This window comes from Bombus vosnesenskii, unplaced genomic scaffold (genome assembly GCF_011952255.1).
Source record: "Bombus vosnesenskii isolate JDL3184/JDL3185 unplaced genomic scaffold, Bvos_JDL3184-5_v1.1 scf7180000013349, whole genome shotgun sequence".
Taxonomy (NCBI): Eukaryota; Metazoa; Arthropoda; class Insecta; order Hymenoptera; family Apidae; genus Bombus; species Bombus vosnesenskii.
Genome location: NW_022882985.1, coordinates 1,029,636 through 1,050,930, shown reverse-complemented (window position 1 = coordinate 1,050,930; position 21,295 = coordinate 1,029,636). Strand labels below are relative to the sequence as shown.

The 21,295-nt window shown below is 32.1% G+C and overlaps 1 protein-coding gene across 1 annotated transcript; it reads right to left on the bottom strand.

Moving 5' to 3' along the window:
- Window positions 1-1,401: 1,401 nt before the first annotated feature.
- On the bottom strand, window positions 1,402-20,131 carry LOC117236421 (E3 ubiquitin-protein ligase AMFR-like). The gene is made up of 9 exons (XM_033499353.1): window positions 19,964-20,131; window positions 19,717-19,819; window positions 15,615-15,894; window positions 8,652-8,909; window positions 4,621-4,776; window positions 4,134-4,456; window positions 3,659-4,046; window positions 3,035-3,285; window positions 1,402-2,198 (listed from the first exon to the last, which is right to left on the bottom strand). The coding sequence occupies exons 3-9, from the start codon at window positions 15,864-15,866 to the stop codon at window positions 2,027-2,029; spliced, it is 1,800 nt and encodes a 599-aa protein (XP_033355244.1). The 5' UTR covers window positions 15,867-15,894; window positions 19,717-19,819; window positions 19,964-20,131; the 3' UTR covers window positions 1,402-2,026.
- Between the last annotated feature and the right edge of the window lie 1,164 nt (window positions 20,132-21,295).

Sequence of the window (21,295 nt, the reverse complement as noted above, 5' to 3'; positions counted from 1 at the left end):
TTAAAAATATTAGGTGATTTTATCCTGTATTCGAATAAAAAAGAAATATATGGAAAAAAGAAAGATATTACCTTCGACAATACATTCTAATTATTATCAGTCCTCTAATCCACCGATGAGTATATAATTCACAACCAGTCGATGTCGATTAGATCAAAATCTTTTCTTCTACTCTTAAGAACAACGACTTTCTTACGAATAGAAAAATAAGATTTCAAAGAAAATCTTCAAAATTGTTAAAAAATATCTTCCTTTAACCGTTTTAGTGCCAGGGGTTTTTAAGAATCCGTGTCGGATTGTGCCTTGCAGCGCGATAGCGCTTCGTTCATTTATTTACGAGAAATACCGATCAACGTGATCGCGCTGCTCTTATTTTTCGTCGAAATATGTCGCTCGGTGCGCTCGCGCTTCATTTCTCATCAGTCATATCAGAAACGTTATACTAAACACTCAAAAGTTTGCGAAATATTCGTGTTTTACGTTTTGTTTGCGTGATAACACTGTATAATACAGGATTTGGTTTTCCAGTTCAAGCAGTAATTTATACATTAGTTTTTTTTAATTAACACGTTTGTCGCCGCGTCATCCACATATGGGTGACGGGTATACTTCTATTACCGATATAAAACGATCAGATTTAATTTGTGTGCAGTGCAAAAATGGACTTCATCCATTATGTCTTTATAAACATGTCTGTTTTAAAAATAATGAATGTCATGATCCTATAAAACCATGAATATAATTTTAATGTCTTTGTGTGTTTACACTTTTGTGTTTTCATTTAATATATGTTTATTTTTTTCATTTATCATAGTAAAAGCATAAGAAGACATAAAGAAACAAGGGCAATGGGTGAACTAAATAAAAGACTTACTTTTAAAGATGACAATGAACATTAGTAATCTAGTTTTATATCTATTATAAATAAAATATTATATTATGTTTTCTTATATTTTCAAAAATGTTGGCAACATATTTATACTATGCAGAAGTATATGTAAATAAAAGTAAATTCAATAAAAACAGCCTATTTATGCAGGTAGTTTACGATTATTTGAAAAAAAAGTAATTACGAGAGGAAACTTATATGACTCGCGACGAGCTACATTCGGAACCGTGCCTGTTGCGAATTGACGACCGTGACCAACATCGCGACACAGTTCACCACAGTACGTGAACAATGCGATCGCGCTGCGTGGCGCTAAAACGGTTAAGAAAAATGAAAAAATATAAGCAATGTTTTCTTTTAAGATAAAAAATATTAAATTCAATGAAAAGAATTACTTGTTTATAAGATATTAAATTTCCTATATATGTATAAGGACTTTCTTTTTTCTGTATAACATAGAAGCTCTTGAAAAAATTTTTGATGGGTTAACAAAAAAGAAGAAATACGAAATGAAAGATTAAGATCTCAGGAAAGTTTCATTTCTTAATTATTACTTTAATAAATAAAGAATTAAAAATAATTAAGCGAGTAATACTTTTAAGTTAATTCTTATTATTGCTAAAGAATTAAATGGTTAATACTTTAAGTTAATTGTCCTTACCTCTTCTTAAGAATAAAAAACGTATTCTTAAGGAAACTGTCCTTCTCAAGTAAGGAGTCTAGAATTTTGAAGGAAACTATTCCTAAAGATCGGGATTTTAATATGACAAAAATCAAAGAAAGCGAATACAATATTTATGAGTGCACAGACTATGGAAAAAAGGAAAAGTGAATAAAAAAAGAGAACTGGTGCCTAAAAAATTGTTCTCATTGTAGGAGCAATAATAATTAAGATCATTCAAAAATGCTTAGGAACAAACCAAAGAGTAAAGAACATAGTCTACACAAAAAAAAAAAAGAAAATAAGAACTGCATGTAAGCAAACACAAAAAGGAGGCGAGGAAAAAGTAAGTGGACGTCGGTGGACGTGTACTCAAGGAAATCAGTCGTTATACTCTTCTTCAAAGAAGATAATCGCTACGAAGCACGAAAAATCAAGAACTTTTTATCAGCATATATCTCTCTGTTTTCCCTGTTTTAAGAGGTGGCATTAGAAACACTTTCGTCAGCTCCATGCTTTTCTCGGCACTTCTCGAGATATTTCTCCTTAGCAGTGAGTCTCAGCAGTTCTTTGCGACGCTGCAGGATTTGTTCTCGTTCGGACGATGATTTGGAAAACCGTCCTCCTAGGCTGGAAGGTTCTTCACCGCTGTAATTATTCATTAAGAATATTTTCAGATTAATCAAATTATATTACAATGGATAACTTGAAAATAAAACACATTTAACAAATTTAAAAATATTATTTGGAACATAAAATTATCTGTTTTGAATATATCTTACATTTTCTTTATGGATTTTGTTTTAACCCTTTGCGCTCGAGAAAAGACTCTCAGTCGCCATGGCGTTCTATGGTGCAACTCCAGTGGCGAGTGAGAGGCGACAGTCCCTGTTTATGCTAGATTTTTACATCTCCAGTTAATGAGAGTGTAATATTGGTTCGTAGATAGGTCCCTTAGATCTTTATGTTCTTTGTTAGGAAATGTAAAGTGTTGGACTTTAAAAGGGAGATAAAATATTTAATTTCAAATCCTTACGAAACTATGATTCTGACAACGTCTCCGATGTTAGTTCGGATTCGACGATCATGGCAAAAGTATTATAGCTTAGAAACCCTAAAAAAAACGGTTTTCGGAAGTGAAATTAGCTCAAATGAAGATGAACTTAATTTTGAACTGTTGAAAAATGAGACCAATTATATTCAAGGATGCATCTTAGTAAATGCTTTATAAATTATCATACAAAAAAATAGAAAAATTAATATTATAAAATCATATTTTCAAAGATGTAAATATAGATAAATTATTAGAATATAATGTTTTTGTGAGTTAATTTGTATATAAAATCATTTTATGCTATCTGTAAGACACGCGTCATATATACGCTAAATCATCTGGATTTGCTGCTACGCCTGACGAAAAAAATCCTCGAACGCAAAAGGTTAAAATATACGTCTGAAATAAATGATGAAAATGAAGGAAGTACCTATCAGCAAGAGGAATATCAAATCTTGGATCTGAAGGTAGCGGCATCGAAGGGGTATTCAAAGAAACACTAGTTTCTGTGGTACTGGTATGGATTTGAAGGACGGATTCCAATTGCGGTTCTTCGATTATATGATGAGGAGACATCAAGACTCCATCCAGAATATTTGCAACGGTCCATTCGATTGATCTCGTCCCTCTGAGGTCTTCTACGATTAGATTGCGGGGGAATTGTGGAAACAGTTGCTGCACCTGTTTTAATAAATAATACAAAATTAATATTAGTATGAATGACACAGAAATCAAGTAAACATCTCTTTTTCCATCTGATTAATAAAAATGTGTGAATAAAATGAAAGTAAACTATATTTAAAATTATAATGTGATGTTAAATAAGTTCAATATGTAGCAGTCCTTGTATGTAAATGAACACAGAATGAACCCAGTTTGAACCAGTTAACAGTAATAGAGTACCATTCAGAGTTCAGTGAGTGAAATTCCAGTATTTTTTCTACTATGTATTTGTCATTAGGTTCTAATAAAGTAATTACTACTGAACCATTGAAGTTCTCCCAAAATTATAATGTATTAGTTTTCAATAATTAAAAATGTACGATTAACGCACCTGTCTAATCATAGTATCCATTTGCGAGTTGTTATGTGTAATAGTAGAAATATTTCCACGTAGTCTATTGTGGGAAACTTCAACGGAGAAGCTTGGTAACCAGGACACATATCTTGAGCCATCGAAATGAAAGAAATGATTCTCATTTCGTCTAGCTGGCGTTTGTAGTTCAGTTGATAATTCTTGTGTGTTTACAAGGTGGCTAGGTTGCATGTTTAAGGCAAGCCTACAAGTTGGGCAGGAAGTATCCTGTTCCAACCAAGACTGTAAACAGGAATTGTGGAAAAGATGAGCACAAGGTAGCTTTCTAGCTGTTTCCATTTTCTCCCAGCAAATGGCGCAGTTGTCTGAGTTCTCTGCTAACTCTTCCTGACTTGCCATTGGATAGCTAGAAATAAAAATATATAAATTTGTATAAAATTTTGTATAAAAATCCATAGTCTACTGATTACAACTATAAAAAGTGTGTACTTACTTTTGTTCCATATGATTTAATACAGCAAGATAGTTCCTGTGCTTTGTGATCTTGCGTTGTATCTCATAGAAAAGATACCTAAGTTGCATACAGATTACAAGGGATGCCATGCTTAGGAATATGTTACTCCAAAGTAGCATGTGGACATGGTGAAGAAAATCTACAGCTAGCACTATTAATTCTGCTGTTAGATCTGTGTAGTAAGTTAGAGGACCTCTTTTGTCCCAAGAACGTTGTGAAGAGGTTCCAGCCCCTCGAGTATCATACAGATGAATTATGTAACGCACCATTACATGAATTGTTCTGACACCTAGTAAAATGCACTGTTAACAAGCAAATACATTATTAGAATTACATGACTATAATAACTTCTATTCTGTTAGTGGAAAAGAATGAAAGTTACTAAAAAAAATTGAAGTATTCGAAGTTGTCACGAGTACTGTGATAAATGAAGAATTGTTTACTTTCACACAAGGGTTTACATTACCTCAGCTGCAGTGAAGACAAAGGTATTGAATGAAACGAAGAAGAACGCTGCAGCTGTGCATAGGAGTAACATGAAGGAGGATAATGCAAGAATAGTCGCGAGAAGTCCAAGAAGTTTCGCATGACTCCAACCTGGTGTTGTAGGCGAAAATGATAACTAGAAAATAATAATTAAAAGTTCTGTAATGTTTTCCATTATCTATGTATGTAAAATAATAAATTTTTTAATAATAATTAACATTAAATTTATAACTTACATTAAAATAGATTATTACTAATATTAATTCTTATTTTTATAATGCTTATCAATTAAATTAGGTCATGGACAGTAATTTGTAAAAATGGTTTGTTTAAAAAAAGCAAATATTTTTTTATTATTCATTAGAATGATTCTTATTTTTATGTAAATATTTGACTAATATGAAATTTTACCGTTTATATAATGACAATATTTATGCGGAATATTATGTAACTTAACTAGAGAATTTGATTAAAGCAGTACTATTCTATAGTTAAAGATTATATAGATTCAAATAGAACAATCCATGTAATCTATATACTGGAATACGTCTAACTCTACTGTATCTAACTTCAGACGTATATTATTTAAATTAAGAGATTTGTGGACATTAACGTGTACATTGAAAAAATGTTGTGGAACATGTACTTTTTGCTCAATTATGTGATTAAATGCAAACAGAAATATTATACATTACAATCTAATGATAATTGTAACAAAATTATTATAAAAAATATCTAATATCTTCAGTCGAATACTAATTTATTGACTTAACTTTAACTTACTGAATTGTACTTATTATTAACTATAATTATTAATTAGTTAAATATATCATTAATAAATCTGAGAAATAGCTTTATTTACGTATCAAAGTTTAACTAAGAAAATATTGGAGTAATATGCTTTAAAGAATTAAAAAATGGCACGCATGAGACAGATCAAGGAAAATTGAATGTCGTCTAGCTGTGGAGAGGTATAACCTGGTTACCTCTATTCGATTATACTAACGGGATTCACGCGAATTCATTGCATAACGGAGCCAAGATTCTTTGTCTTTATACTAAAGATTCAGACCACTCTGCGCGCCAAGATATCTGTTTTTTTTAAATCTTTCAGTACTATTACCGAACAAATTTTCAGAATTTTGGCAAAAATACGAAGAATGATTTTTAAATACCGATAACATACATTATATTCATTTACTGTAGTTTTTTAACATTTACAACCTTGTCATTTTCCTGAAGTAAAAAAACTGTAAAATATAAATGGGCGACCATATATACAGCGTGGACCAGTTAAATGGGGTCATTTAAATATCTGCGTTATTTGTTGTTGCATAAAAAACTTTTCAGGAAAAAGTTGCACCGTTTCAAGGAGCACGTATAATATTGAAAATAGCTTTTCCTAATGATCCTTTTTTTTTTACGAGGTCTCAAGATCACTAGTATTTATTTGTTTATAATCCTATATTTATTTTTAGATATTCTTGTAGAACGTGAAAAAATAAATTCAACTACCAATAGAACCATACCATTTCTATCGTTTAGTTTTAAAATATTTCCGTCTAAATGTATACAAATTTCATGTGGTATCTCGGGTTACGCGATACCGTGACTTTTCACGTTCATATGTAGGCGTAAATATTAGTTTGGCTTGATGTTTCTTTGGTAAAGCCTTTTCTTGTAAAGATTGATGCCTTTCACCATATATCAGTACAATATCTACTTCTTCCTATAGTATGTAACGCATTCCGTTAAATTCAACAGTCCCAATAGAACTAAAGCGATCATCTACTGCCTTATCGCTCGTCATTGGAGATGATATTTATGTTTACATACGAACGTGAAGAATCGTTATACTGCGTAATTTGAGATACCGTGTGCATCGAGATATCACGCAAGATTTCAATACATACAGACGCTAATATCTCAAAACTAAACGATCGAAATGCCATAGTTCTATAGGTCAGCGAATTTGATTTTTCACGCTCTACGAAAATATCCAAAAATAAATGAAGGATTTTCAATAACAAAAAAAAAAAAAAATAAAAATACTAATAACCTTGAGATTTCGCAAAAAAGAAGAAGATCACTGAAACAAAATTATTTCCAATATTCCACGTGCTCGTTCGAACAGTGCAACTTTCTTCTGGGTAGATTTTTTTACACGACAATAAATAATGCAGTATTCATGCATAATGCGATCTGTGCTCTAAAAAAAAGTATGGGAGTTGGTGAGAGTTGGAAATACGTAAGCCCAGTCCTTCCAGACTGTAAAGTCGAAAAATAAACAGAATATATATATATACATATACACACACATATATGCTTATATAGGGTGTCTGGTAAATGGCAGTACAATCGGTCACTGAAATTCACTATGAATTGAGACTTGATCGAGTATATGTGTACCGAAAAGATTTTTGTACTTGATGTGCTCAGAAACTGAGCCATAAACAAAAAAATCTTATCCTTTCTTTTCAACTTACTTTTTAATGTAGAATCATTCCCTGGCCGGTTGTACTAATATATACCCTGTATAAAAGGACGCCTCAGGGTACCCAGGAAATGGAACGAAATAAAAGACTGGAAAGTTCGTTGGGTAATATAAGGGCCAATGACCTCTGAAGCGACTTCTTGAAGGGATACTGCCTGTGATGCCAAGGGCACATAGCAACCCATCCTCAGCAGAAAATAGAATACATACATACATATATACGTATGTATATAAACGTATAGAGTATCTTTATTACATGTGCGTTCAACGTGGAAGAAAGATACTGAGGATTTTTGTAGAAGTACATATATATACAGGATGGTTGGTAATTGGTAATACAAGCGAAAAGGGGGAGATTCTACGCGAAAAAGAAGTCGAAAATATAGAATAAAAATTTTTCTTTTTAATTCTTCCATCGAGACAACGATCTACAGTGAGATCCGTTATAACGAGACGCGATAAAGTGCACGCGTACCGAGCGAAAACTCAAAGTCGATTTTCTCGAAAACAAAGCCTCGAACGAAAAATTGTTATTCTATATTTTCGACTTCTTTTTCCGCGTAGAATCATCCCCTTTCCACTTGTACCACCAGTTACCAACCACTCTGTATATATATATACACCTATTCTTTTATATTCCTTTCGATAACTGGCCAGATAATCGCCACTGTAATTTCAAGATCATTGCTGGCCATTTGTTTGACTCGTCGAACGTGTAACTTCTCACGTCACTAGTTAAACCAAATAAACAAGTGAGATTGATTCATCGCGGAAATACACGCGAAAGATATAGACAGAAAGATACGACGTAGCATATGCGCCTACCAGAGAGACAACACAATACAGATCTGTCGAGAAATCTCGCAAGATGTCGTTTTGGGGCACGTGCCAACTTTAACGACGCGTGCGTTCCGAATTCACGTCGCTGTTTAAAATGTACTAAGATATTCAGCAATCTCTCTGAGTTTACTACGATATTTACTGTACGATATGGCTTTATCAAGATCTTTCGAACGAACAAAATTTAAGAAGTTGGAATTCGATGGTAATGCCAAGTCTCAGAATTATCTCTTTCATGACATTGTGATCTTTTTTCCTATGTTATAAGTTGTTTTCAAAAGTTTGGAGTACTTTTTAGACGAAGCAAATTTTCTTGTATATTTTCCTGCGAAATAAGAATATCATAAGCGCCATATCTTAACGTAATTGATTACAGTGTCAATGCTAATGATATAAGTAATAGTAATATCATAAATGGAATATTTATATACTTTAACTTCTTTTAAAATCCTAATATGCTCTAAGCTTTAGCTTCGAACTTTAAATAGAGGTATACTGAAAACAAATATTCTATCAATATCTTTTCCCAATAACAATATACCTAAGGATTGATTTAGAGGAATTGAAAATACTTGCTGCCTTAAGAAAAATTTAGAGCATCCTGGGAAGTGTTTAATGAAATTTGGATCACGGACAGGGTCGGCTCAGCAGTTGTCAGCAGACAGTATGTCACTTACGTATTCGAATCGATCCTTGCATAGTTGACTGAGGAGACTTAGGAAGCCAAGCGCGGTGAACCAAGCCCACCACAGTAGCACCTCGTCCATGTACTGCACATTCAGCACGCCGAATACGAAGATAAATTTGTAGAACACGAAGTTCCAAAACTTGTCCTTTAGGTGTTGCCTTTCGGAGACTCGCAGCTCGGCGAATACGAGCTTTTGAATTGTTTTACCCAGCAGAATTAGCACGCAGTACGCCATGTTGATTAAGGTCTATAGAAAATAACAACAAAGAATATTTTAAGCCTAAAGATTACCACAATAGAAACAGGTATATCATCGATATTAAAATTATAAATTAAATTATATTATATATACATATATAAATAATTATATACAATAAATATTATATACAGGGTGGTTGGTAACTGGTGGTACAAACGGAAAGGGGGGGGGGTGATTCTACGCGAAAAAAGAAGTCGAAAACATAGAATACAAATTTTTCCTTCGAGGCTTTGTTTTCGAGAAAATCGACTTTGAATTTTCGTTCGGTACGCGCGCACTTTATCGCGTCTCGTTATAACGGATCTCACTGTAGATCGTTGTCTCGATGGAAAAATTAAAATTAAAATTTGTATTCTATATTTTCGACCTCTTTTTTCGCGTAGAATCACCCCCTTTCCGCTTGCACCGCCAATTACCAACCACCCTGTATATAAATGAAAATATTAGAATATCGTAATTAGCAAACTGCGGACTGTTATTAATTAAATTAAATTATACAAAACGCGTATCGTTGCAGTGCGAACATTCTGTCGAGATTATCTGTTAGAGGAACGCGTGGATGAATGTGTAATAAAAATATATTTAAGTAAGTATAAATAGAAGAATAGATACAAGTGTAAGTACAGTGTAAATTAAATCCAGAGAAGCCATCGGGCTATGGGTATTTTTATAATTACGAAAATTCACCTGTCCATATCCAGCTGCATCGTTTGTGCAAAGCATATTGCTAAGAAGGCTACGAGGCTGAGAAACCCTTCAAATTGATTTACTATTAGACAATACTTAATTGGTAAAGCTAAACAATAAAGAAGATGTAGAGTTTTCCTAGAAGTGAGAATTAGTTCAACGCTTTTACTACTGCCTCAAAGTGCGATATAATGCGATAGACAGTTAGGAAAGAGAAACAAGATATCACAGGGGCGTAGATTTGTAGAGAAATGCGTATTTACTCGAGGAAGTCCTCTACTGCGGATTGATATTATTAGAAACGATGTTTTCAGTTAGGAAAGTCACTAGGTGTGGACACTGGAATTCCCTGATTTGGCATTTATTCGAGGTGGAGAAAGTAATTGGCGAGTGCACGTTACAAAGAAGGAGAAACTCCAACTTCTACGTATTGGTCACATCAAGGTAGCCGACAGTCCTTGAGGTGACCACGTGAGACGCTCGAGTGTCCGATAAACAGTTTGTGAATGTAATGATAAATGTGTGATAAAAGTGATTAGCTTTAAGAAAAGGAAAAAAATACGCTAATTAAAAAAATGTCCATATCGTTTAAACTATTTCCAAAGACTTGATGACTTTAGAATCTTATTGTTGCGCTGTAACAAGCATAGTATAAAAGAAATATATCAATATCCAGATTAATAGTACTTTCTGTAAAACATGATAGATAAAGCAATGTTGGAGGAAGCAGTTTTTCAATTACAGTTTCAGAAATAGGAATCTGAATAAAGATCCGCGGTCTAATAATTAGTAATGGGATTAAGTTCAACGTGTAAGTACTTATAAATTTGACTGGTATCGTGCAAATACTCTTTATAGTCACTGTGTATAGAAAATACTAAAAAGAAAACGCCCCTCTGACTTCGCTAAAGAAATAAAATAGACAAACTCGAAGATAGTATTCCGGTGAGGGTAGCTATCCACATGTTATTTAACAATAAAGTTAGACAAAATTTACCGAACGTCCAGCTGGACAAATTGCAAAGTACAAATTAAATAAATAACTAAAAAAAAAAAAAAAAAAACTGTGTATATGACAGGAAAATAATCAAGAAGAGTGGATAATTTCTACAATGCTATGAAACATTTCTGTGTCTTTACCGGGCAAGGCAAATTAGAAAGAGATTCATTTGCAGTTGGGTCACATGTGACTGTCACATGTGTAATTCCCAAGGTTACAAAAAAGCACAGGGAAAGATTCTTAAAACTGAAGAGAAAGAACAAAAATTGGGAACGTTAGAGAAAGCCGTATAATGAAACTTGAAGCAAATACGGAATAAATATCTTTGGAAAAATTACTGCGTTCTTTGGCTTTTCTACTGCTTAAAAAATCTCTTTCTCTGGCTCTAGGAGGTACCTTAACAAAATCTAATGTATCTCAATCTGACCTAGATCTTAAAAATGTACAATGAAGGTAACATTAAATATACTTTCACGTAGATCTTTGAAACCAAAGCTGAACGTCACTTGTATACATACATATGTACATGAAATCGTGCGGGACATTGACCTTGACATCTTTTCAGATCCTACTAATCAATGATGTCGACTCTAGCGTAAATATTTACTGAAATTTTTTACACTCGCAAATTTAAACACTCTTTTTTTTTCACTTTGTTTATTTATCGGTGGTCTTGATTGTATCAGGAGAATTCTTTCCCTTTGGCAAAGAAGATAGGAAGTAAGAAGCAACGTCAAGTCGTATAACAACAACGTTGCTGTCTGCCAAACAGACTTGAAAGGACAGATAATTTTAGTTTCAACCGAAGCATCGGTTATTTCAATCTTTAAATTTGATTCGAGAACGTGGAACAATTTATTAGCCTGAAACGATTACTTTATAGAGAATTAAGATCGTAGAATGATTTCACATAGATTTGACATTGTAGGGAAGTCTATTATACTTTTAATATCGAGAATTAGTTGTATTATTAGTTGTACATTTTTTTGAAACATTAAAAATCGTTTCTGGTCTCTATAGTGGAAACAACATTGAAGTATAACCGTAACAGGGTTAGCAGTTTAGTGATTGGTAATGAATGGCCTGGCAGATTCAAACTTTAAAGAAACAACATTTCATATGTACCGATCTAATAATAAAAATATATCCGATTCGCTATAAAATTTCAACGCTTCGTATTCTTCATTCACTTTTAACTTATTACAATTATATTTGGTAAGCATCCGTCCGAGTTAGATTTACATACTAATTTATAAGTCGAAATTGATTATTCTATACATGTAAAGGCCACGCGTATGCCATATGTACTGTACGCTAATATTATTTATTTATTTATCATTGCTTAGTCCGTGCCTTTCGGCTTTGGACGAACTTTCGGTTTTACACCTCTTATGGTATACCTATTTCGCTACTTATATATCTACTCCGCTCTATTATATCGCACTTTACTGTACGGTAATATTGATTGCGTCCAGTTTTGTCCGTGTTGCATAAACTACAATTATTATGCTGACATTTTTCTATCTGCGGGTGTATTTTCTTTCGCGTTTCTCATATATCAACGTCAAAGAAAAAATAACAGAAGAACGAAAAAAAAAAGAGTGAGCAATAATTTCTTAATCCTGACATTGATTATCCTTGTAGATCTCAATATCATTTATGCCCAGTCATCGTGTGGACGCGCTTTTTTCCTAATTATTGGCTTCCTTAAGTCTTTAGGGACTAACATTATCTGTACATTTTGCATTGATTTACAATATTTCCGGGGGAAAAAACTATTGGAATATACATAAGATGATTTATAAATGTGAGGTAAATTGCGATTTATTCCTCTTAAGACACGACGAATATTTGAAATCATTAAGTACATCTATCATAATTTTACATTCGTCCAAAAATTTGTAAAAGAACAGCTATTCGTACGTATTACAAAAAGAATTATTTTGTTTTTGGAAGCTTGAAACAGTTAAAAAATTATATACAGATGCAAACGGTCCAGCTTACTCACTGAGAGTTGACGTAAGCCATATTTAAAAAATAAAACGTGTTTTTCTCAAAGCACACGGTTTCTAGTATAATAACATAAAAACAGGTGGAATTACACGGAGTTATTTTTCGCATTTGCTACTACGCGCTTAAAACGATGGCGGCGACTTCGTTTGCGAAAATATCTAAGCATAGTTATATATCTACATATGTTAAATATATGAAGTCATAGATGACAGAATAATTGCGTTCGCTTTTAACTTTTACCCACGTCGACGAACGAGAAACGCGTGTTTAATAAAGTATTTGAAAGGTTAATGACACCTAAAAAATTTCACGTTCCTTTGTAGGTCGGAACCCTACATCAGAAACATGAAATTTCTTGACGTTACACAGTAGACGTGATCGTACTTTCTATTTTTCTTTTACAAATTTTTTTCTAATTTTGGAAGAAAATAATATTACAGTATCGGTTATCAGAATTATTGGAAACACTTTAGTCGAACTTTTTATCGGAAACATTAATTATCTGTCTCGTTAAAAGATAAATGAAAAATTTGTCACAAGAATATGGTTATACAGAGTACGATAAAGAATTTAGAACTCTTCAAACTTCTTTTATTGTTACTTTTTAGAATTTGAAGTGCATCTCCGAACTTTTCTCCGTGCCTTAAGTATCATTAAAAAAACTGTGTCAAGATATATTATTAGAAGTCGATATTGCTTGTTGAGTGTTCAAGGGTTATTGGTTCTCCTTGCATCTTCAGATTGACAAACTCAATTTATGTCGTGTTAGGCGAATTTTTCCGGAGGTATACATTTTATCACTGAAATAAGTAAATCAATCAAGTTATAATCTGTATGTTAATTATAAATTTATTATAAATCTATATAATAATTCCATGATTATCGTCTGTTTTACTTTATTTTTCGCTAGAAAACTTATATAGTGGCGTATACGTGCTATAGAGTGCTTTCGTAACCTGACACTGTGTGATAGAGAGCGAGAAAGGATACGTTTCGAGAAACTGAAAACGGGACTAGTTGTATGCCTGTGGTGAGACAGATCGTTTACTTACTCAGAAACGGCGCATTTATCATGGCAGTAACACCAGGAGAAAGGAGAAAGTTCGCTAGTTATGGAATAGTCGATATAAACTGTCCCTGAGGGGACACGTACTCATTGGCCACGTGTTCTGCTACATTTCGTTCAATGCGCGCGATACATATTCACCGGATGTTATTGGCTTCTAAAATGGACGCACTGCTTCATTACTTTCGTAGAAATAAAATGATTAAAAATGGCTATATAAAGTAAAAAAACATCTCTCTTTCGTTTCTTCTTCTTTAAGTGTATTGGATTGTCGGAAAAGTTTTTCTCGTTTTACGAGTAAATAATAGACGCACATTTTTCCTTTTGTATTATTTTACTGAGTTATGTATGACTCATTTTGTAGTAATAGAAGAAAATATAAAACAAAAAATGTCTATTATTTCCTTATAAAAACGAAAGAATCTTTTGGGATAACTTAATGTTTTTAACGTAATACAGGTTTATAACCTTAATATTCTATATATTAAGTCAGTGATTCGAATGATATTAATTGAAATAGATAAATTCAACGTAATTATGTGTCTATCTAAATAAAAGTGAATATTAATTTTGGAAAAAATTCCGGTATGTTCTCGGTATTTGTAGAAGGAGAACATCTGAAATAAGGGTGGCTCAATTTTTCCCGGCGATATAGTTATCGGTACAGTCTAGAAAGGAACGTAGAATCAATTTTTTTATCCCTTGTTAAACTTCCATCGATAGGAATGGTAAAACGGAATTTAGGAACGGAATTCTACTTAGAATTGTAGAAATAATACCGTGACATCTTTTGATTATTGCCAGAGATAAATATTCCTAACCTATCCATTCTATTTATTTCTTATGGTACCGGTCATTTCGTGTATCTTTTCTTTCTTTGTTACGTATTTAACATATTTTTGTATGTTACACGTATTTATGTATTTAACAACATTTCCAATGACATACATTTATATAACATCTTTTTCTTATCTTGACTTATGAACGTACGTTATAAAATGTACCGACAACGTTTGGCCGGAAGAGGCTGAGTCATTCCGTATATTAAATGAATACAATTAATATATAGGAAAGAAACTATTCTTTTTTGTTCCCTTTTTTTAAATACTCTTCATACACTATGCAAAAATTATACAAAAGTGTTTGATGTTATCTTAAATCTGTTGTTAACTTCTTAGAACATGTTTAATGGTAGAATTAAACTTTTTCTGATGTAGTAAAAATAATTTTGTATCGCTTGTTGAATTTTTATGTCAATATTTGTCTTGATTATTTTCTAAGACGCAATTTAAGCTCTTGTACGTAATAAGAACATTGGTAAAGCGTAACCTGAACTCAAGAATACTTCCGGATAAGAGCCTTATCTTTCATTTCTCACGTTCATGTTCTAATTATGATAGCGTGAAAGTTTTGCACGTAAATACGCGAATATTACACCGTCCGAACGTAGAAAATTATTTTACCTTGTCGTAACTTTGCGAGTTCCGTGTTACCAAATACAGGCAAATAAATACATAGATGAACACGACTGGATGTTATTTTATAGTAAATAGTTATTTTTTTAACACGTCGAAACGCAAATATCTAAATACATACCAGTTCATAAGTTAAGATCACAGGGGAAATATACATATATGACAAGTACATACATATTTTTTTCATCTTTTGTTACTTAATTTTGGTAAGTGTCTTGATAATTACAAAGGGTAGTTCGTATCGAAGTTTGGGCAAATTTTTATTCGGACAACGTGAGAGTAAAATCACGGTTTTACTATCTGCAAAAACAAAAAGCCTAAGGCCAGCCATTTTGACTGGTAGTTCTAATACTAATACTATGATAATAATGAAGTCCACTTCTCCCAGGAACCCCAACCTAACCCCAACCTAACCCCAAATTCGTGCGAATGAATCGTCGTGTACCACTTACCCAGATGCAGATAGGCTCGTCGAGCATGCACTCGAGCAACTCCTTCAAATACATTGCGGAATCCCTCGGATCGAAGTCGATGTTGTTGGCCGAGTCATTTTCAGAGTCCACGTAAGTGTGAGTGATCTTCCATGCCGGGTCTTTGATGATTTGAACGGCATAGTATATCGAACAGGATAACACGCCAAAGCTTATTGCCGTATACAGCCGGAGATTTGGCATTGGAAGCCGGTCCAAGAATTCTATCGGCATCTTAGCAGTTCTTGCGATTTACTGCTTCCTATGAACATATTTACGATCTATATTGATATATTTGATTTTGTCGTAATTAATGGATCTGAAGTTATATCGAAAAAGATTGTTATTACTAAATATTATTATATATATATGTATATTGTTAATGGAGATTTCGTACACGCAGCGCATTAATTGGGGAAAATGCTAGATGGAAAATAATTACGCACTAAAATAAAATTACAATATGGTGTCAATATGTTAATTAGTTAATTGTCTTTTACGAGTATACTCGTCATCGCTTACTTTTTGCGACACATTTTAGGTACACACATTTCCAAGAGTTCGAAAAATTTATCAAATGTACAGCTGGACAAACTGTAAAGTATAAATTAAATAGAAAAAGAAAACTATTTCCAACACATCGGCAACACCTAATTGGTTAAATGATTATCCTGTGAACTATATGCAAAAAAAAAAAATGCGATCAGATCCGAGAGTGTTAACTGCAATTTAAGGTAATATATACAAACTCGTAATTTACTCATGTAGATACCGTATATTAATATGTACATTACGTGTATTACACCAATTTAATATTTTAATGCGGAGCTGTTGCAAAATCGTAAAGACATAAAAACTCGTTTGCTTTAATACTAACCTTACCTGGTCAAATGACCGATTTCAAAATTTCGCTTAAAATTGTATATTCGTTGTTATTTCCTTTGTTCATTTAACTTCATGTAAATTCTTGTATTATATGACTGATTAATTGATGATGATTTTTGTTAATATAAGAATTTACATATAGTTAGACGAATAAAAGAAATAACAATGAATGTACAATTTTAAATTAAATTTTGATATCGCTTATTTGACCGGGTTTGCTAAGTGTTAAAATCGTTATATTTATATTGTAGCAGCGAATGGTTACTTTAATTTAATACGAAAGCTATTGATGCGAGGTTATTTAATTCGAACAATTACATATTCTTCTTTCTGGTTTCATTTCTGAGTAACGATTGGTGATTCACTCCACTGATTCATTGCGCCGATTATGGATGTACATACTTATTTCAAGTCTCTGTATGACGTATGTCATTTTCCTAAGTTGCATATTATTCAATGAGGTCACGTAAAAGATAAGAGAAATTGTTCGTTTAAATGATAAATATAAATATAATAATGTTAGTTTTGTTGGTATTTTTTCTTATTCGATGTTAATATATTTCCACACAAATTTACCTAACACGCGAGCACTAAGTACAGGCGAGAGGATACGTGACGTGTCTGAAAGAGGCAGCGAGTGCCTTTCTAGCCGGGACGCGTAGCAGGAAAAAAGCGCGAAAGCGATCATTGCTCTCTCAATCTGAGGCGGTGCACTGTTTCAACCGAGCTAATTTTAGCCGAACAAGCCTCATATCCTACTTTCATAGGAAAAAAGAAGCATTTAATAATACATTAATATCTAAATTAACGATACTTGACAAACTTTCAAACTCGATTTTCTCGAAAACGAAGCGCCATATGAATAAATTTTATTCTATATTTTCCAGCTGTTTTTTCACGTAGAATCATTCTATCGTCGATTATGTCACAGTTACTACTCCGTACAGTTACGTGGTTGTCGCACATGTTGCTATACACTTCTTCATTATATAATCCGTCAGTTGCAGTCGAGGGATGACTCACTTAAAGTGAGGAACAGTTCGTTCCTTTATGATCTTCGAAAGTTGTTATACAAGTGGAAGCTACGTATATTTAAACGGGTTAAGCGATCTCTGTAATGCAGTAATTTTTACCTTTGTTTCCTCTATGAAAATAATACTCTTTTCGCTGTTATTACCGTGTTGTTTCATGTTCAAAATTGCTACGTGCCGGTCGATGGATAGTGGCGATGCGCGAATATTACAATGTGTGCGCGCCTTTATGAATGGTTAACCTCCGAATTTAGATGCAGTAATGTAGTATACTTTGTTATCAACCGAATTTCCAATGATGCAACGCATGAAATACAAATCATATGCACTTAAATACGTATTAAGAAGATTGCATAAAAATTTGAGAAGTTGCATGTGTACCAACTTAATGATGATGATAAATGGAAGGTCGTCCGCGGGGCATCTCGCGGATAGTTTACAGACTCTCGTTAGAAATCACAAATATTTTTATTAATGAATGACTCTCGGCATGTATTATCGTGCTCTCGATGATTAAAAGTTTAACGGGAAGCAAATAAGTGCGGCGCGGCGTTTCGTATGTTTTTTAATCGGATAATGAAACTGTGTTTTCAAATATATTCTTGCTTCGCGAATATGGCAATTTATCGTTGATTTCCATATTTTATAGACTATAGAATTCGTTCGTCGTTCGAATTAAATATTTCTATATTAAAATTTGAATTATTTTTTAATCGAAGAGTAAAGCCATGTTTTATGTTTTTGCCATTATTATATATGTATATTTGATATTTACGTTCAATAGTATATTTATTTTTGAATTGTTATTATATATTTACTAATACTATTGAATTATTACAGTTGAATGTTAAAATTTTCATTATTAAAGTAGTTACATATAATTCCTAACAAAAATAATGTTGACTTAAATTTGCTTTTAGAGAGATTATGCTTTAAGTGTTTACTGAACATATTTATTAACCATTAATACTTTTCTTTCTTGTTTATACACTAGAAACACATAAATGTATTAATTATTGTTTGCACGTGATAAGATAAGCAGAAAACCTTCTCATGTTAAGAAGTTATATGTGATATGTGTTTAAACTTTGTTCCATAAAAAGTTATTGGATATACTCGTATGTACATATCTTTATATCGCGAACAATATCCTGCTCGATAAATTCGTTGTCTAGAGAACGTTAAATCTAAAAGAGAAATTAAAGTATCCTTGAAATTTCACAACCACGTTACCAACAGAAAAATGTTCACCCACATGAATTTTGTTAACTATTTTACAATATGTTAAAAATTTTGTTAATCAGATATTATGATTTTCTAGTTATCCATATATTACCTGATTGATTCAGACGAGAAAACATATATTTATTTACATTGTCGACTCCTTGTTTATAAACTTAACCTGGATCAACTTTGGATTCTCTGTACCAATATTTATTAAGAATTTAATAATATTTTTATTTCCTTGTTCATTCATACTTACTTATTCATTAATTTAACCGAGTATTAAATTGAACAGAAATTTTTAATCACAATTTTTCAATTAATGAAATTTTTCAATTTTATCATTTTTGTTTATTAATTTTTTATTATCTAATTCTTTTAGTTATTTTAATTCTATATAATTCATATTTATCTTCTTTTTATTAATTCTTGTACTTAATACTTTCCAATTTCGTGTATTTTTCCATTCACCATTTTAATTGATGAGAAACGCTTATTCCCCGCAATTTTAAAGTAATATATATTCAACTACATTTTAATAATTCGTATACTTAAATTTATCGAATATTAAGTACTTCACCATTCAACCTTTTGCTTTGCTTTCTTTTTCTCATAATGGTTAGTTCTCTTACATCAGTTATCCATCCCAATGGTTCTATTTTTCCAATTGTATGTATTATAAACTAAGTAATTGGGATACAATGTCAATAAATGGATATATTATTATATGTAAATTATAAGTTCGAAATTTTGCTCTATTCAAATTATGTGTAAGCATACTGCATTTGCCATATAAACATAAATCATACCTGGGTTAAAGCAACTAATAAGTAAATAAATAATTCATTATAAAATATTAAGTTACGGATTAAATACAATGAACCATACTCGATATCATGTTCCTATAAAAAGACGCTCTATCGATACAGAACAAGTGGACTCACCTGAGATTGATGATTGAACCACGTTGTCCTTAATCCATCACCGAAATGAAAGAGGGTACTTCCGAAAATGAAGACTCGTGTCGACACTTAACGCATATCTGCACTGAATTTATGAGGAAAATAAAGGTAAGAATACCGCGGAGAAAAGAGAAACCGGAAGGCTACTGAAAGTAAGACTTTCTCGGTCGAAATCATCCACCAGTTAACAGCACACGCGGTTCATCATGGTTTTACATGATATACGTACGAGAGAAGTCCACGAATTAGTTTTGTTCGAACGTATCTCGTGCTGGCGAACCGCTTGTTTCACTCTCGTTTCTTTAGGAGCAGCTTGAAGATATTATTGCGACACAATACGACACAATGTGTCACGACAACTGCAGTGCTCGAGACCGCTGAGGAGACTTACTGACTGCACAGTCGATAAAGAAGTATCGATTGATATAAGTAACAAAAAGTGGGGGGTTGACTAGGTTAGGTTCGCCACTTGGCCGACCTTATCAATATTGCGCGCGAAAATGTGAATCCTTTCTTAGAGTTATAACTGATGATTTTTTAGTAAGAACATAGTAAAGTATTTTTATAAATTATCAAGTATAATTGATACCTTCGATTTGTTATTAAAAAATACAGAGTAAAATTTTGAATGTTGAATTAAACATTGCATTTTCTATATTGTTAAATATGCTTGAATGTGTCTGTTCTAGATCCCCTAATGTGTTTACAGTATCAACATTTAATTTTTCAGTTATTGAAAAAAACAATGTGTGAGTATAATGACTGCGGATGAAATGTATAATCAATATCACATTTTGGTTATATTTTAACTTAATATTATTTTTTGCTTACTAATGATTTTTTTTATTCTTGGAACTAACGTTGTAACATACACTGTACTTAGAACAGTAATATTGCATAACAGAAGTATTGCATAAAATATACGGAGCTTAAGAAAGAAATCAGAAATATGTTATTGACTCCAAAAATTTAAAAATATAGGGTTAAAAATAATTACTGGGATCAATATTATGAGTTGCGCAATCACTTATTATATCACATTATTTTCATATAATTTGGATGCAATGTAAATTAATAATAATAATATTTATTTAATTTACATTACAATTTAATTAATTATAATAATATTTTTTGAGATACAAAGCTTTTGTAGTTAGAAGTTTAGATTTGGAATTGGTATATAGTATTAGATTTAACTAAAATAAATAAAAATTTAATTTAAAATAATACTGAAATTTAGTTTAGCTTAGTTGATAAAATTCACTGCCCTGTAATTACCAATAATCGATACTACATCTTTGACTGGACAAATACGCCACCTTTTGAACGTTTCAAGAATTCTGTGATCAACACTTTTGAAGCTGCAAAATTTCAAAATATGTTCAAATTCAAACACAAAATATCAAAGAATATCATAAATAAAATTGTTACAGATATCCATTTTCATCTTTTATTTTGCAATAGTTGATAAGTAATATTTGGAAAAACGATGATTAATATATTTCTTGGAAATATTACGTTTTGCTAAATTAAATAAATGTTAATACATTTTGTTTCATAT

Coding starts and splice junctions, on each gene's coding strand:
- LOC117236421 (XM_033499353.1), bottom strand. CDS start 15,866: ATGCCGATAGAATTCTTGGACCGGCTTCCAATGCCAAATCTCCGGCTG. Junction 4,047..4,133: donor TTAAATCATATGGAACAAAA/GTAAGTACACAC, acceptor TTTTATTTCTAG/CTATCCAATGGCAAGTCAGG. Junction 2,199..3,034: donor GATATTCCTCTTGCTGATAG/GTACTTCCTTCA, acceptor GAATAATTACAG/CGGTGAAGAACCTTCCAGCC.